This window comes from Thunnus albacares, chromosome 21 (assembly GCF_914725855.1).
Source record: "Thunnus albacares chromosome 21, fThuAlb1.1, whole genome shotgun sequence".
NCBI classification, from domain to species: domain Eukaryota; kingdom Metazoa; phylum Chordata; class Actinopteri; order Scombriformes; family Scombridae; genus Thunnus; species Thunnus albacares.
Genome location: NC_058126.1, coordinates 2,375,750 through 2,392,017, shown reverse-complemented (window position 1 = coordinate 2,392,017; position 16,268 = coordinate 2,375,750). Strand labels below are relative to the sequence as shown.

The following is a 16,268-nucleotide window of genomic DNA, read 5'->3' as shown; positions in this document are numbered from 1 at the left end:
TTAATAATAATATGATATTAATGTTTTTGTGAAGCACATCTGTTCTGTCACAACTAATTTATACAACTTTCATTAATTAGTTTATTGTTCAATTAAATATCAATTATTTCGTTAATTGATGGATGAAATTATAAAGTCATTCATGACTTTACATTTCATTGCACAATAAACTGAGAAACCGATAAACTAATTTACAAACAGTGCATTCATTAATCAATAAAGATGTCTAAATATGAAGCAGTGAGTCAATGAATGAATGCATGAATGAGTACTAATGATTAATTCATAAAATACATATGAATGTGATGTGAGTTACTTTATGTGTCTCTCTTTTTTTATATGATATATAATTATTATTATTTTCCACCTGCTGCAATGAATCCAGTCTTGATGCTGCGTTTGATCCTAACTTCCTACTCTATGAATAAAACTGTTATTATTACTATTATTTTAAAGATTTTACAATGACAGTTATTCTTCCTACTGGCTAATAAGCAGAAATCCCACAGTATGAATTACAATGGACGTTTGGGAAAGCCTGAGCTCGTTGATTGGTTTTCTGTGGGGGAAACAGAGCGAAGCCAGTTGGCCGTCTCTGCCTGTTTTTTGGACGTCGACTTTGTGTCTGTTCCCCAGCCAGATTATTTTTTCCTCTCTGCAGTGCTATCAATAGACCGTCACATGACAGGCAAAGTGTGGTTCATGTGAGGATGCTGGATGTGAACCAGGAGGCTGTTTATTCCACTGCATTAAGTACACTGGGAATATATATTTAGTAATGACCCAGTTCTAGAAGGGGTGCTGGCAGGGCTGAGAGCTGAAACCAAAACCAGAACTCCAGTATGGATACAAAATGGTTCTCTGTAAAAAAAAATGTAAATAACCCAACAAATTTGAGTTTTAGGCAGAAGTAGATGTTGCCATTACCGCAGTGGCACCTCACTGGGATTCATGGAAATAACACTGTAAGGTGTGTAAAAGATCCGAGAGATCCTGTAGAACCAGAAAATATAATCATCAAATGTCATTAAAGGATCAGTCTGGCAATTTGCTATATTTTTTTATTATTGTCAACAAATCTCAAACAATGAACTGATCTGTTTATGCAGCACAGAGTAATAAGATATATCAGCTTTGATACACGCAGGATACTTGTTAGTAGATCAGCTCATTGTTGGTTTGGATCCAAACATGAGATTTGATGATGAGAAGAAAAATAAAGAAAACTGTCAGACTGATCCTTCAAAGTAAAGCTTATAATCTACAAAACTTACATTTTTAAATGTAATTGAGTTTTAAAGATGGTTTCACATCTTTTCTGTTCTATGCTGTTAGAAAAAACTAAAAAATAAAAGCCACAAACCTCTACTCCGACAAAATCAATTAGATTTTCATAAAGCTCCGTCAAATCTTGAATCACGTTTCATTCTGAGCGGCGTGCCGACAAAACACCGTCCGGGACCGCTAATAACGGAGCCGATGGTGAGCCCCCACCCTGCTGATCTGTGTTAGCTCGGTGCTAATGTTACGTTAACGTTTACAGTATCATGTGTTTCAGATTTATATGAAATGAAGCATCTCTTACAGTGACAGAAATGAGCGCCATCTAGCGGCTGAAGTCATCATGACGGGAGCAAAAGAGGAAATGAGGTGATGATATTATAGAGCACATCAACGTAGGGAGGAGGACAAAACATCGAGCTTTAACACGGGACCACAGCTTGTATACAAAGATGGATGCAGCGAGGTGTTACATCACCTGATGGTTTCATTGGAGCCGGTCTGAAGCCCAGAGTTGCAGCGTCTGGTCGGCGCCATCTTTTCCCTTTGGAGTCAGGACCTTCCAGATAAGGAGCGCGGGGTCGTTGCCTTTCACACTCTGGAGAAACGCCTCGCTACCTCGGACCCGAGCTAACGCTAGCTTATGGAAGCTGCTGGTTGTTCAGGGTATTTTATTTTCCTGTCATTGTGCATCTTCCTACTTCCTGTAAGCAGTTCATTTTGATCTGTGACGGCGGTTCTCAACCTTTTTTGGTGTCAAGAGCCCCCAAATCAATACTCATCAGGGGTGTTGCCTTTCACACTCTGGAGAAACGCCTCGCTACCTCGGACCCAAGCTAATCAAGTAATCAGGTAACATTAAACATAGTGAAATATTGCGACAATAGTCCGACTCAGTGTGAACCCTGGAGTCAATCACAGCTGTCAATCAACGCCCACACAGCAGACGTCACAGCTGCTATAAGTCCTCAAATCTTATTAACGGAGCAATAATTTCCAAAATGACCACCAGCACACTTATTAGAGGGCCTGAATTTAGAGATTGAGACCAGAATGACTCAATGAAAACAATGATTGACTCAGTGTTTCTAGAGAGAAGTTGAGGGTTTTTGAATGAGAGTCAGTTGGAGCAGCTAGCGGCCGTCTGTGACACTTAAAGCTGCTTCAGACTGAAGACGTGAAGCTGCTGATTATACGGGACCAACAACGTGTCATGGGACAATCCCCAATATGTATATATATATATATATATATATTTTTTTTTTAAATGGTCCATGTTGATGTTTTTTTTCTGTTTTGGGTGGCGTACTTTTAGAAAATTATCTGAAAATGCATTTGTTGAGCAAAAACTGTACATGTCCCAACCTAAATTTTCAGATCATTATTACGTGTCGAGCTGTTCAGGATGAGTTTTACATGGATATTATATTATGGTGGCCCTTGGTGGTGGCTCAAAACAAAAAGCACGTTTCAGAAAATTAGCAAAAAAACAAACAAACAACATTTCAGGAAACAACAATATTTCATAAAACAGAAAAGAGAGGGACAAAACTTCTTGTTGGTGATTGGACAGAACCCAACATCAAATCAGAGTTCAGTGTTTTATGTTTTGCTGTTGTGTTTTGCACTCCGGGGCCGCCGTACAAATGCACCAAGTTCCTGGGAACTTTTAGTTTGTTACAGAGCTGAGAATCTCATCAGCTTTAGAAAATACTCCACCTTGTACAATTGTGTGTCTGAGGTCATCTGAGAGCAGAAAAGCTGCAGAGCTGCTGTCAGAAACTCTCAGCCAACCCACTAATCTGCTTCTGTAAACCGCCCTCCAGATGAAATGTAGGCTGTTAGCTCAAAGTAAGAACTTCTGACCCATTTGCACATCAGTAAACTCACTTTTAGCCGTCTCTGCTGTGAGAAACTGATGGTACATTCATGGCGGTCGGCCTTTTCGCCCGACAGTCGCGGCTCTCAACCTCAATTCCGGGTCCCTGCTGACTCTCATATTCTACTGTTTTAGAGTCAGTTTGTTCCTCCGGAGGGAACGCCAGCAGATATCCGCCCCATTTACACCGGGAGCTGAAATCCCAAAGAGAGAGGATGTTATTTTAGCTTCTGCCGGCCTGTTTTGAATTTCAGAAATTAAATGTGACTGTTTTCAGAAGGTTTCCTCAGACCAGGATCCAGAACTCATCACTGCTGAGACGGAGAGATAAATAATGTGGTTATGATTGTAACATGACTCCAACATTCAGCAGCTGGCAGTAACCCTAACCCTTAACTCGATGTTCATTTCCTGTTTCCAACAGCAAGTCAACCTTCTTCTGTTGGAAACTACACCTGCAATCGTTCTCTAACATTAACCAGGTGGTTATTACTGGAACTGTGATGACGAAGATCACTTAACTGGAAATGGGTGTAAAAGCCAAGAGGCAATTACAATGCCTTGAGGCTGAAGTATCTTAAAGTGCCACCGCAGGCCTAACCCTAACCCCTAACCCTAACCCCTAACTCTAACCCTAACCTTTAACCCTACCCTAACCCCTAACCCTAACCCCTAACTCTAACCCTAACCTCTAACCCTACCCTAACCCCTAACCCTAATCCCTAACCCCTAACCCTACCCTAACCCTACCCTAACCCCTAACCCTACCCTAACCCTAACCCTAACCCCTAACCCTACCCTAACCCCTAACCCTACCCTAACCCTAACCCTAACCCCTAACCCTACCCTAACCCCTAATCCTACCCTAACCCTAACCATAACCCCTAACCCCTAACCCTACCCTAACCCCTAACCCTACCCTAACCCTACCCTAACCCCTAACCCTACCCTAACCCCTAACCCTACCCTAACCCTAACCCCTAACCCCTAACTCTAACCTAACCCCTAACCCTAACCTAACCCTAACCTAACCCCTAACCCTACCCTAACCCCTAACCCCTAACTCTAACCCCTAACCCTACCCTAACCCCTAACCCTAACCTAACCCTAACCTAACCCCTAACCCATAACCCTAACCCCTAACCCTACTCTAACCCTAACCTAACCCTAACCTAACCCTAACCTAACCCTAACCTAACCCCTAACCCATAACCCTAACCCCTAACCCTACTCTAACCCTAACCTAACCCATAACCCCTAACCCTAACCTAACCCATAACCCCTAACCCCTAACCCTACCCTAACCCCTAACCCTACCCTAACCCCTAACCCTACCCTAACCCTAACCATAACCCCTAACTCTAACCCTACCCTAACCCTACCCTAACTCCTAACCCTAACCCCTAACCCCTAACCCTACCCTAACCCCTAACCCTACCCTAACCCTACCCTAACCCCTAACCCTACCCTAACCCCTAACCCTACCCTAACCCTAACCCCTAACCCCTAACTCTAACCTAACCCCTAACCCTAACCTAACCCTAACCTAACCCCTAACCCTACCCTAACCCCTAACCCCTAACTCTAACCCCTAACCCTACCCTAACCCCTAACCCTAACCTAACCCTAACCTAACCCCTAACCCATAACCCTAACCCCTAACCCTACTCTAACCCTAACCTAACCCTAACCTAACCCTAACCTAACCCTAACCTAACCCTAACCTAACCCCTAACCCATAACCCTAACCCCTAACCCTACTCTAACCCTAACCTAACCCATAACCCCTAACCCTAACCTAACCCATAACCCCTAACCCCTAACTCTAACCCTACCCTAACTCCTAACTCTAACCCTACCCTAACCCCTAACTCTAACCCCAAACCCTAACCCCTAACCCTAACCCAATTTTTAAAAAACACTAAATTCAGGCCCTCTAATAAATGTGCTGGTGGTCATTTTGGAAATTATTGCTCCGTTAATAAGATTTGACCAAATCCAGCTTCATCATTTGACTTTTGAAGCTTCTTCTGTTGAAAGTTTGCTGTTAAAACAACCTCGTCAGCAGCTTTCTGCAACATTTTAAATGTAAGTTTATGGGAGCTGCTAATGTTCTTAAATGTTTAAAATGAAGACTGTGTTTACAGCTCCTTCTTTTAAAATGGTTTAATGGAAACTAGAACCCAACTTCTTATATTTTCCTTCATTTTTGTTCAGGTAGGTTTGCTGATATTTCAGGTCCATTAAAAACATTATTATCAGAGTGTGAGGACGACGTGAAGCTGCAGCCTCATCACATGTGTGAATGGGAAAAATATGAGTGACACCTCTCTGGGGTTTTGGCACAATTCCCGTCTGACACCCCCTGAACACAACACACACACACACACACACACACACACACACACACACACACACTGGACAGCTGCTACATTTCAGCTGAACACTTATTCACAAATCTTTTTATTCAGGTTACTGTTGACCTGGAGGAAGTTATGGCTCGTATCATCTCACGTTTTTAATTTTCATACCAGAGTGTTATTCCCATGTAAATGTATCTTCACCTCATTAAAAAATTAAGCAGCAGTATTTGACAGTAATATTTTGATTATGTGTTATTTACATAATTAACTGTTATTAATTTGAAATGCATTCTGGGAGAAAAAAATGTTATTTATATGTTTTTTTTTTATTTTAGTGCAAATATTTTACTAATCATTATTACTTATATTTAATTATTTTCAAATTAAATACTCAATTTTTCTTGCAAATTAGACATATACAAAAAATTAAAAAAGATTGTAAGGTTGTCTCCACTCGCCGGGGCTTCTGGGTAGTGTAGTTTGGGGGTTTTTTTGCAAGGAACTTTGGAAACAAAATTTGATTTATAGCATCAAAGTATAAATCAGGGTCATTGGCTTCATAATATTTCACTTTCATGTGAAGAAAATGATCCTGACTGAAACTCCTCCAGGACCCCTGCTGGTCCCCAAACCCCAGCTTGAACTCCTCTGAACAAGATCACATGTTGTGACCTAATATTAATATTTTTTTTATTTTTAATTTAATCAAACTCGAATTTGAATATTTCCTGTTCCTGTTGTTATTTTAGATGCTGGCAGATTACTAAATGAAAACAAAAAAACGGGGTTACTCCCCAAAATCCCGCGGGAATTCCTCCATCTCGCGGGCTTCCCTGCATACATTATTAATGAGCAGCTCTCGCCTGCTCTCGTTTCTTCCTACAGGCGATAATTGCTTCTCAAAATGTTCTAATTATTATTTTTATTTTCCAGGAATTATTTTGTCTTCTCGTCATTTCTGCTTAATCAAAAAATGTTTTTAAAAATATAAAAACACAAAAATCATATTTATTTCTTTTATTTGCAGGTTGTTCATTGATTTGTTTTTTGCATATTTGATGAGGTGAAATAAGACAAAAAGGCACGTGAAGAATTTAAATTTAGCTCGATGGATTTTTTTTTTTAAAATTATATCCTTTTCTTATTTTTATGTGTTTTCCATAGAGGTGTCTTTATTGTATTTTAAAATAAAATATTATCACAGTAACTGAGGTTATATTTTCTCCTCAACAGCTATATATTGTTTTCAAACAAGAGATAAACAATAATCGATTTGTGATTGGTTTTTGGCGCTCAGCTGAGTTTAACGTGGCCTTTAAATCTTGCTGTGCTGCAATTTAACGTCCTAAAAACACGTGTTGTTTAACAGTTTTCCACGACATCTTCCTTAAATATATTATAGGATGACTGCTTATTATAACAGCAGATGTCACACATTTTTCTTCTTCTCTGCAGCTTTTTTTCACGCTGTCTAATAAAAGTTAAAATAATAATGAGACGGAATGAAAAGTCAGTTTCTGTCTCTTCTTCTGTGTGTTTCTGTATACGGTTTTTTTTTTCCTGTGAGGAGCTCCGTGGTCCGCAGACAGCAGCCGTCCCCCCCCCCCCCCCTCACATCACATCACATCACATCCATATTAATGCGGACACACGGCGCCGTGCACGCGTTTCCTCCCTCGGGAGCCCGCAGCACGCAAACTGCGGCTCCGATGAAAATCTGCATGAGCTTCATTAAACCTTAACGAAACTACACATCTGTAGTGCAGCCGACTGTCAGAGAATCCCAGAAACTATCAGGCCTGAGAGGGATATTACAGGAATGTGCATGCAACAAAAGGTAAAAGCATGCAATATCATTATAAAGTAATACTACACTGTAAATCCCAATAAAAAGGTGAATAAAAGCTCTACTACTTAATGTATGCATGAATAGAGCTGCAATAAGTCTGGAGATACCACAAATACCTTTAACATTTTACACGAGTATTACATCAATTTTAGTGACATTTAAATGCCATAAAACACCACAAACGTCTAAAATCAGAGTCTGTTAGGAAATAAATGTCTTCTTCTCGTTTTAGATCGAGATAATATCCACCAGCTTACTATTTTTCATCCGTTTCATTCTTACAGGAGGATAATGTGAATATTTTTCACCTTGTTAAGAGAGTTTCCCCCCCCCCCCCCCCATAATTCTCCGTAATATCCATCTGTTCACTGTTGTTTCTCCTGCAGCATCTTTACAGCAGGATTATGGGAATATTGTACTTAAATTAAAATACCGTAAAAAACGCAAAAAAATCGCACCACAAACTTATCCGCAGGAATATTGTTATAATGTCATAGAAATGTTCCATTTTAGGGTTTTCTTTGAGTTTTTTTTCTCATAAAGCTCCTTAATATCCACGTTTCTCCACTCTTATATTAAATTTTCCTCCTGGAGCACGAACACATAGTCTTATTTCTTTTATTGAGGAATATTATGCTCTATTGTCATCATTTAAATACCATAAAACACAGAAAAAGTCAAAAAAAAAAAAAAAAAAAAAGATCTTCTCCACTGGAATATATCAGAATATTTGGTTTAATAATAAAAAATATTGTCTGGCTTCATTTATTCAGATATGTTATGCTATATAATAGTCATTTAAATGCTATAAAACAAATAATCTTTAAAATGACTGAAATCTCTATTTTATCAATATTTGGTTTCATTTTTTCCTCCTGCAGCATGAAAACATTGTGTTGTTTCATTCATCCATTTTTGGGATACTGGATTCATTTAAATACTATAAAACACTAAACAATCACCTTCTCTATTGGAATATATGGGCATATTTGGTTTAATGTTTCCACCTGGAGCATAAAAACATCGTCTTGTTTCATTTATTCAGAAGTATTGTGGTATATTGGAGTCATAAATGTCTTAAAAATAATTGTCACTACTGGAATGTTATGGTGATATTTATTTATATTTCCTCTGGAGCATGAACACATTGTCTTATTTCATCCGTTTTCATTCATTCGGGACTGTTTTTTGGGGATATTTGAGTTACATTTAAATACTAAAAAAATATCAAAAGTTTTAAAGTTGACCTTCTGGGCTGGAATATATGGACATATTTGTTTTAATATTTCCTCCTGCAGCGTGAAAACATTATCTTGTTTCATTCATTTAGGAGCAGTATGCTATATTGGAGTAATTTAAATACTAAAAAACACCAAAAAAAATCAGCTTGACTAAAATTTGTCGTCTTATGAGATGTCTGACTGCTAAAAATGACACAAAAAAAGAGGATGATTCTCCATGTTAGACTGAACTTCTACATGAGGACAGTGTTCACATCCCCCCCCCCCCCCCCCCCCTCCTCCTCCTCATCATCATCATCTTCTTCCTCTCGATCAATATAAACTGAGTGCTGAGACGTGTGGCAGGCAGCTCAGGGACTCTCCCTCATTAATAATGAATGCACTCCAAACCCCACTGTGTGCATGTGTGTATGTGTGTGTGTGTGTGTGTATGTGTGTGTGTGTGTGTCCATACATAAAAAACACACATTTTTATCCCCCTGTTCAAAACAACAGCACACACTTATTTTCAAACATTAGTCTTTTTATTTATTACTCTTAATCATTTTAGCAATCTTTAATTTTTTTTTTAATATCTCAGTAGGCCTATAATCTGTAAAGTATCAATCTTGTGTTAAAACTGTCTGGGATAGACTATCTATAATAGAGCTTTTTTATTTTTTATTTTCTCAAAATCCTTTGATATACATATTCTCTTGTTAGATGATTTTTGGAATAAGTCCTTTTTTTTTTTTTTAAACTCTTTTTGTTACGCAACATCCCCATAAACAAACAAAGAGACAAACCATCAAACAAACAAACAAACAGAAGTACACATCTTTTTCGGCAGAAGGCAGTGGAAACGCCGTCTGTGCCTCAGCAAAGAAATAAACAGCTTCCTCCAATTTATTTACTGTATTTATGTAGTTTATGATGCTACTGTACTGTTGGGACTCAGCTTTTTAATCTAACATACAGACCTAAAATATCACCTCTAAGGTCGTCTAGGATGAATTACTGTCGTATGAAAAGGGGGGATGTGCTAAATGGCAACAGTCATATCATTCTTCAGCCACGGTTTCATTTTTTTTTTTTTTTTTTTAGCTACACTGGCCATAAAGTCACGTCTTCGTATTGCTGTCGGTGTTTCAAAAAAATCTTTCTTTCAGGAACCGTTTTGCTCACAGATTCGTTCAGTTGCACTTCTTTAACATGGTTCTGCTGAGCAGGGATGATGTGGCGGGACTGAAGGAAGGTGGCCAAATCAACCACCAACATCAACTTAAAGTTAATTCTAATGTGCTTCTATTTTTCACGTTCAAAGGATTCTTAAAGAGTTTCATCGACATCAGTCTGATGTGTCCTAGATGGCTTTACACACTGGATTTTAACTTCTTCTCATGAGATATCAGGAAATGAGCACAATGTCTGAAGACACAAACTGATTCAAGCAAGAAAAACTTAAATGTTTGTCTGTAACTTTACACAGGTTTTGTTTAACTTCAGCTCTGATGGCCTGGGTTTAATTCTGCTTGAAGTGAAAATTTAATTGATTAAAACTGGGATCAAAAAACTAGACCAAACTCTTAGCTCTGAGCTAACCTGATACGATGCTAAACTGAGCTGTTTTAGTTGTAATCTGGACTGTTAGCATCTGTTTTAGCTACTAAACTAAGTGGTCAGCTAGCCTGGCACAAGCCCATTTAGCTGTTTAACTAAACTTTGGCTGTTTTAGCCTCTTTACTAAACTGGTAGCTAACCTGGCCCAATCAGTTAGCTTCTAATCAGAATTGTTGGCTAAAACTACCTGTTTTAGCTGCTAAACTGAGCTGTTTTAGTTGTAATCCGGACTGTTAGCATCTGTTTTAGCTACTAAATTAAGTGGTCAGCTAGCCTGGCACAAGCCCATTTAGCTGTTTAACTAAACTTTGGCTGTTTTAGCTTCTATACTAAACTGGTAGCTAACCTGGCCCAATCAGTTAGCTTCTAATCAGAATTGTTGGCTAAAACTACCTGTTTTAGCTGCTAAACTGAACTGTTAGCCAACCAACTCAATTTGTTACAGTTACTGAGTGAACTGTTAGCTAAACTATCACAATCTGGTTTATCTGCTAAACTGAGCTGTTAGTTTATTTTGAATCCATTTTCACTTCCAGCACACTTTGCTGTGCTCTGGCACATTGTAGATTTTGGGGTGAGAATAAACGCCAGTTAGCAGCCGTTGCGCTAGCTTTCGACCAGTGTCAGCACCCAGAATCTAACCAGTGAATTTGGGCAGATTCCAGTGCTTCATTCATTCTGAATCTGGCTTCCTGGATTATGTCTTTCAAGCTAGCCATTCTGGCTATGTGCTGTTAGCTAACAATTCAGCGAGCTAGCCATTCTGGCTATGTGCTGTTAGCTAACAATTCAGGAGATGGTCACTTCTTCACTGTTGCCTATAAGTCATTTTCCGCTAGTGGAATTATCTTTATTGTCATCTACAGTATGTTATAATTAGTCGGCATCTCAGAGTCTGTGCTCATTTCCTGAAATGTCCTGAGACTGTCTGAACTGACATCATGCAGGTTGTCATCAGTCTACAATGTTTTTTTTAATGAAAAGCAGGCTTTATACTCTCAACTACATCCCTGCAGCTCAGAGTTGGTGGGGAAAAAAAGGCTACGGTCACACCAGAAACTGGCCGAACTGAATGTGTTCGCGTGGCGTTCATAGTATAACTTGTAGCTAGCAGGTTTACAAGCTAACTAGCTAAAACAACCAAAAGTAAAATATTATTAATTTAGGACACACCCTCCACTGCAGGCTCCTGACTGAAAGCCATGAAGCATGGGGTCAGAGGTCAATGCGGTTAATACAGGTTTGCTTTTTGTCAATAATACAAATTTTTAAGTTAAATTTGGTGCAAAATGCCGCTCTGATAAAAGCTGGTGTGACCGTGGCCTGCGCACAATAAACAGCCAATAAGAACACAAATATTACATCACCATCAAGCATTCAGTCCATCAAACCTACCAGGCTCAACAGAGTCAACTTGGCGCAATAAAAAAGGAAAAACTGTCCGTGATGGAAATGAGGCAACCGGGCTGAAATGGGCTCTAGGCCTCGGCCGTCTTATTGATTTTGCGGCGTTAAGCTTGGCCTCTCGTTACACATGAATATGTACCTCAGGCTATATGGAATCCCTAATATATAGCCTGATACTGTGTCAGCACCCAGCAGTGCTGTCTAGGCCTAGCCTACTAAACATCAATAATTCATGGTTGACTTTAATACTGTGTAATTCCACGATTGTAAGCGGGCAAGGATCCATCAAATTTTCATCATTGTCATCATTTCAGCTCAGCGGCATGTTGAATATTTCATGTCATCGACCTCCGGGTCAGGTCAGCGTGTGATTGGATGAGCGCTTCAGGAGGACGGCCTGCAGATGTCCCAGGAAGGCAAACCAGGCGGTACAGTGATGTAGTAAAAATCCATTCGGGGTGTACTTTAGTAGTTTTCTGGTGATGAATTCAAACTCAGTTGTATTTTTCAATATTGAAGAGTAGCTTTCACTCTTTTTGTTTTCTTTTTTTCATTTGTGTTTTTTCCTTTTTTTCTTCTTTTCACTTCGTGTTTTTGTTTTGTTTTGTTTTGTTTTTTTTTCTCCCCTCGTTTCTGTTAAAACGCCAGCCAAGTCAGTATGGTGGGCAGTGTGGTTAGGAGCATGGTGAGGCCCCTGGCGTCGGCTGATCTCGGGGCTCCGTTGCCGCCGCCACAGAGTTCAAACAAACTCCCACGGAATTCCAGGTTGCGGGACTCCTTTTTCAGTTTCTCCCAGAGGTCCGTCGCTCCCTCCTGGCAGTCCGCCAGCGCCGTCGTGGCACAGGAGTGGAAGTTATCCCAGTAACTGGCAGGAGAAAACACAGCAAGCGTTAACACCACAAGCTTATGACTGCAGTGGGAGGCTGATCTTAAACTGAATGCATCATCTACTCAGGAGGCAAAGCCAAGAGTGGAAGCCATCCCAGAATCTGGCATGACAGAAAACACAGCGAGGAAGAAGCTTATGTTCATCATGAAGTTCATCTTGGGCTAGCTAATCTTCCAGTAAAACACAACTAAAGCAAGAGACAGCTACTCAGCATATAAAGTCATTATATAGAATTATGAAACTAAATACGACTCAACTCTTCAAATAAAGAGATCTGAAGCGACCAGAATAATCAGCACTCTGACTTTTTCTTTCTGTTTTAAGCTTTTAGGCCTTTTATAAAACACATTAAATAATTTATATTCAGTGAGTAAATCCTGAGTGCAAGTCCTTCTGTGAACAATACTCAAGGTGTGAAATAAAACTAATTCAGTTCAGCAGCAAATGAGTTTAAAGCACTATAGTTCGACATTTTGGGGAAATACGCTAAATATAGAGTCCTGAGAGAGCAGCCGGTTAGCTTAGCTTAGCTTAGCTTAGCATAAAGACAGGAAATGGGGGAACCACTGGCCTGGCTCTCTACAGAACCTCTAAAACTGACAGAATCCTGTTTGTTTAATCTGTACAAAAACCAAAAAGTGTAAAAAATGTCAGATTGTGGTTTTATGGAGGTTATGTGTAGCACCATGACTTCATGGAGACGCCGCTGTACATGTTTCAATCATTTCTTGTAAATTTAACTTGAACTTATTGGTATTTTGATAATGCACACACAGAGAGATACACAAATACACATAAAAACTGTAAAACTGTAAAACTGAGTGGATGAAAAAGACAAGAAAATGAGTTCAACTTCATTATGAATTATTAATTCATATTATGATATGAATTACATCACACAAAATGATAAACATCTAAAAAGACACTCAACACTATTAACTTCCCACACCATTAAAAAACATTTTCAGTTCCACACTATACCAGAGCTGCAATGATTAGTCCATTAATCAATTAGCTGCCAAATATTAAATCAATCACCAACTATTTTGATGATTGATTAATCATTTTGAGTCATTTTTAAGAGAAGTAAATGTTCAAATTCTTTGATTCCAGCTTCTTAAATGTGAATATTTTCTAGTTTCTTTAGTCTCTATGACAGTAAACTGAAGATCTTTGAGTTGTGGACCAAACAAGACATTTGAGGACGTCGTCTTAGACTTCAGGAAACACTGATCAACATTTCTCACAACCAAACAACTAATCGATTAACAGTTTAATCAATAATGAAAATAATTGTTAGTTGCAGCCCTAAACTATATCCTATGTACTAGAACACACACAGTGACAACAAGGCTAAGCTAGGCTAAGCTAGGCTAAGCTAGGCTAGCCTAAGCTAGGCTAGGCTAAGCTAGGCTAAGCTAAGCGGAACAGCTACTGGCAGTAGAGCTTCATACTTGCCGTACAGACATTAGAGAATCTCTCAGCAGGAAAGCCAATAACCACATTTCCCAAAATGTTAAAATATTATTTTTGAGGCTCTCAGACTGAAGTTTAGATCAGTTTGTTATCAGGTCTGAGACCAAAGATTAGCTTACATTATGATGCAGCTGAAAAAGTCATAAAAATGATCATCGTCTACCCAGAAACTTTTACTGTATTTTGACCTCATTTTCATTATATTGACAATTAATTTTTATTTATTTTATTTCTTGTATCTGTCCCTTTGTGTTTATATTACATCTTTCTGTATGAAATGTGATGTATACATATATCTATATCTATACATATTTTTTATATTATTAATGATTATTTTCTTATTATTATCATTATTTACTTTTTAACTTCTTCTTCTTCTTCTTCTATTTATTATTATTAGCCTGAAACATAGTTTTGTAATAATAAGTCATTTCTGTAACTAGCTGTAGTTTCCCAGCCTCCCTCCTTCCTTTCCTTCTTTATTTCTTACATCTCTTCATCTTCTCTTCCTCGTTTCCTGCGTCTCTACCTCCATCTTTCCCTCTGTTGTCTCCTTCCATCTGTTTTCTCTTCCTCTTTTGTCTCTATACCTCCGTTTTCTTTCATTTCCTCTTCTCTGCACCTTTTTCACATCTTTTTTAAAAAAATTTTTTTTGTCACCTTCCTCCTTCAATCCCGTTGTATCTCCTTTATAATTCTACTTCTCCCCCTTTCAGCCTTGATGGTTTCTCCTCTTCTTGTCTTCATCCTCCTCCTCCTCCTCTCCTCTTCTCTTCTCACTTCTGTGCCGGTTTGATGTTTTATTCATACTGAAGCAGCATCGTCCTCCCTTTTCTTCTTCTTCTTATCTTTTTTCCTCAGTCTCTCTCTTACTTCTTCTCTCCCCTCATTATCCCCCCCCCCCCCACACTCCTCTTCCTCCTACTTGTTATTTTCTTTATTTCTTCTTCATATTCTCTATTTTTCATGTTTTATTCCTTCCTTTATTCTGGTTTTTTGCTCCTCTTTTTAATCTCCTGCTCTCATCTGTTCACCTTTTATTTCCCCCCGTCCTCCTCCCAGTTAATGTAAAGATGACACCAGCCTGCTCACTGACGCGTGCTGCAACACACACACACACACACACACACACACACACACACACACACACACACACACACACACACACACACACACAGCGTATCTAATCCAATCTTCCAATCTGCTCTTATTGATGTTGACCTCCTGAACCGAGCCGTGTCGATGCTACATCTCTGAGCAATTAACGTGTGCATGTGTGCATGTGTGTGTGTGTGTGTGTGTGTGTGTGTGTGTGTGTGTGTGTGTGTGTGTGTGTTTGGAGGCGTATTAACGCGCCCCACCTGCCACGCCTCAACACCGCTGTGATGGAGCTGTCACTGAATTACAAAATCATGTGTGTGTGTGTGTGTGTGGGGAGGTGGGGGGGGGCCTCTTGCTGCAGTGTGCCATCTGCTGCCCACCCGGTCCTCTGGTGGTGGTTGTGGGGGGGGGGGTAAAAGGATATGGAGGGGGTAAGAGGTGGTGTGGGGGTCAGCTGATGAGCACTCTCACACATGCACACTCCTCTAAAATCTCAGTCCCCCCCCCCCCCCCCCCCCCCCCCCGCCCATTAATTATACATTAATTATTTCCTTTTAAATTAACAGTCAGAAAGCTTCACGTCACAGAAACATTAAAGAGGCAAAAACCACGACTGCTTATATTTACTATCCATCATTGTATATGTAAACTGGATAAACATACTGTAAATATATCAAGTCAAAAGTTTCTCATCAAAGGATTTTTCTGTATTCTTTCTATTTTCTACATTGCAGAACAAAACTGAAGACTGAAATAATACATATGGAATCATGTAGTGAACAAAAAAGTGTTAAAAAAAAACAAAAATACGTTTCATATTCCTCAAAGTCGCCTCTGTTTGACAGCTGTTGGCGTTCTCTCAACCAGCTTCATCCTTTAAGTCTTTTCTATTGTAAAAACGAAGATTACTGTTAAAATCTGACCTTTGAGTCGTTTATTCAAGTTTGTTTTTGAGTGTGAAATCGGCTCATTGTTGCCCCTCGTGGCCGTTAGAGGGAAGAACGTCGAGTATGACTTCAGTTCTCGCCAACTGTCGCCAAGTATCAGCGGATGTTTTCCTCCCTCCAGCCTCCGGGGGGCAGTAATGAGCTCCAAAACAAACTCGGACACAAAGGTGAAATATACGTAGAGCTGCAACAATTAGTCCAATAATCAATTAGTTGCCGACTATTAAATTAATTAA

General features: G+C 39.3%; 1 protein-coding gene across 2 annotated transcripts in view; it reads right to left on the bottom strand.

Moving 5' to 3' along the window:
* Positions 1 to 9,184: 9,184 nt before the first annotated feature.
* The window catches only part of nrn1a (neuritin 1a), an 18,761-nt gene continuing 11,677 nt past the window's right edge, over positions 9,185 to 16,268 (bottom strand). The window contains exons 3-4 of one of the 2 annotated variants that reach the window (XR_006399688.1): positions 10,606 to 12,484; positions 9,440 to 10,399 (exon numbers count right to left, since the gene is read on the bottom strand). Coding sequence is in view for 1 of the 2 variants with exons in the window: in XM_044339289.1 (XP_044195224.1) it covers positions 12,256 to 12,484 (229 nt within the window). In the remaining variant the exon portion in view is untranslated. Of the gene's footprint in view, positions 12,485 to 16,268 lie in introns of both variants that reach the window. The other variant, XM_044339289.1, reaches the window with a different exon arrangement.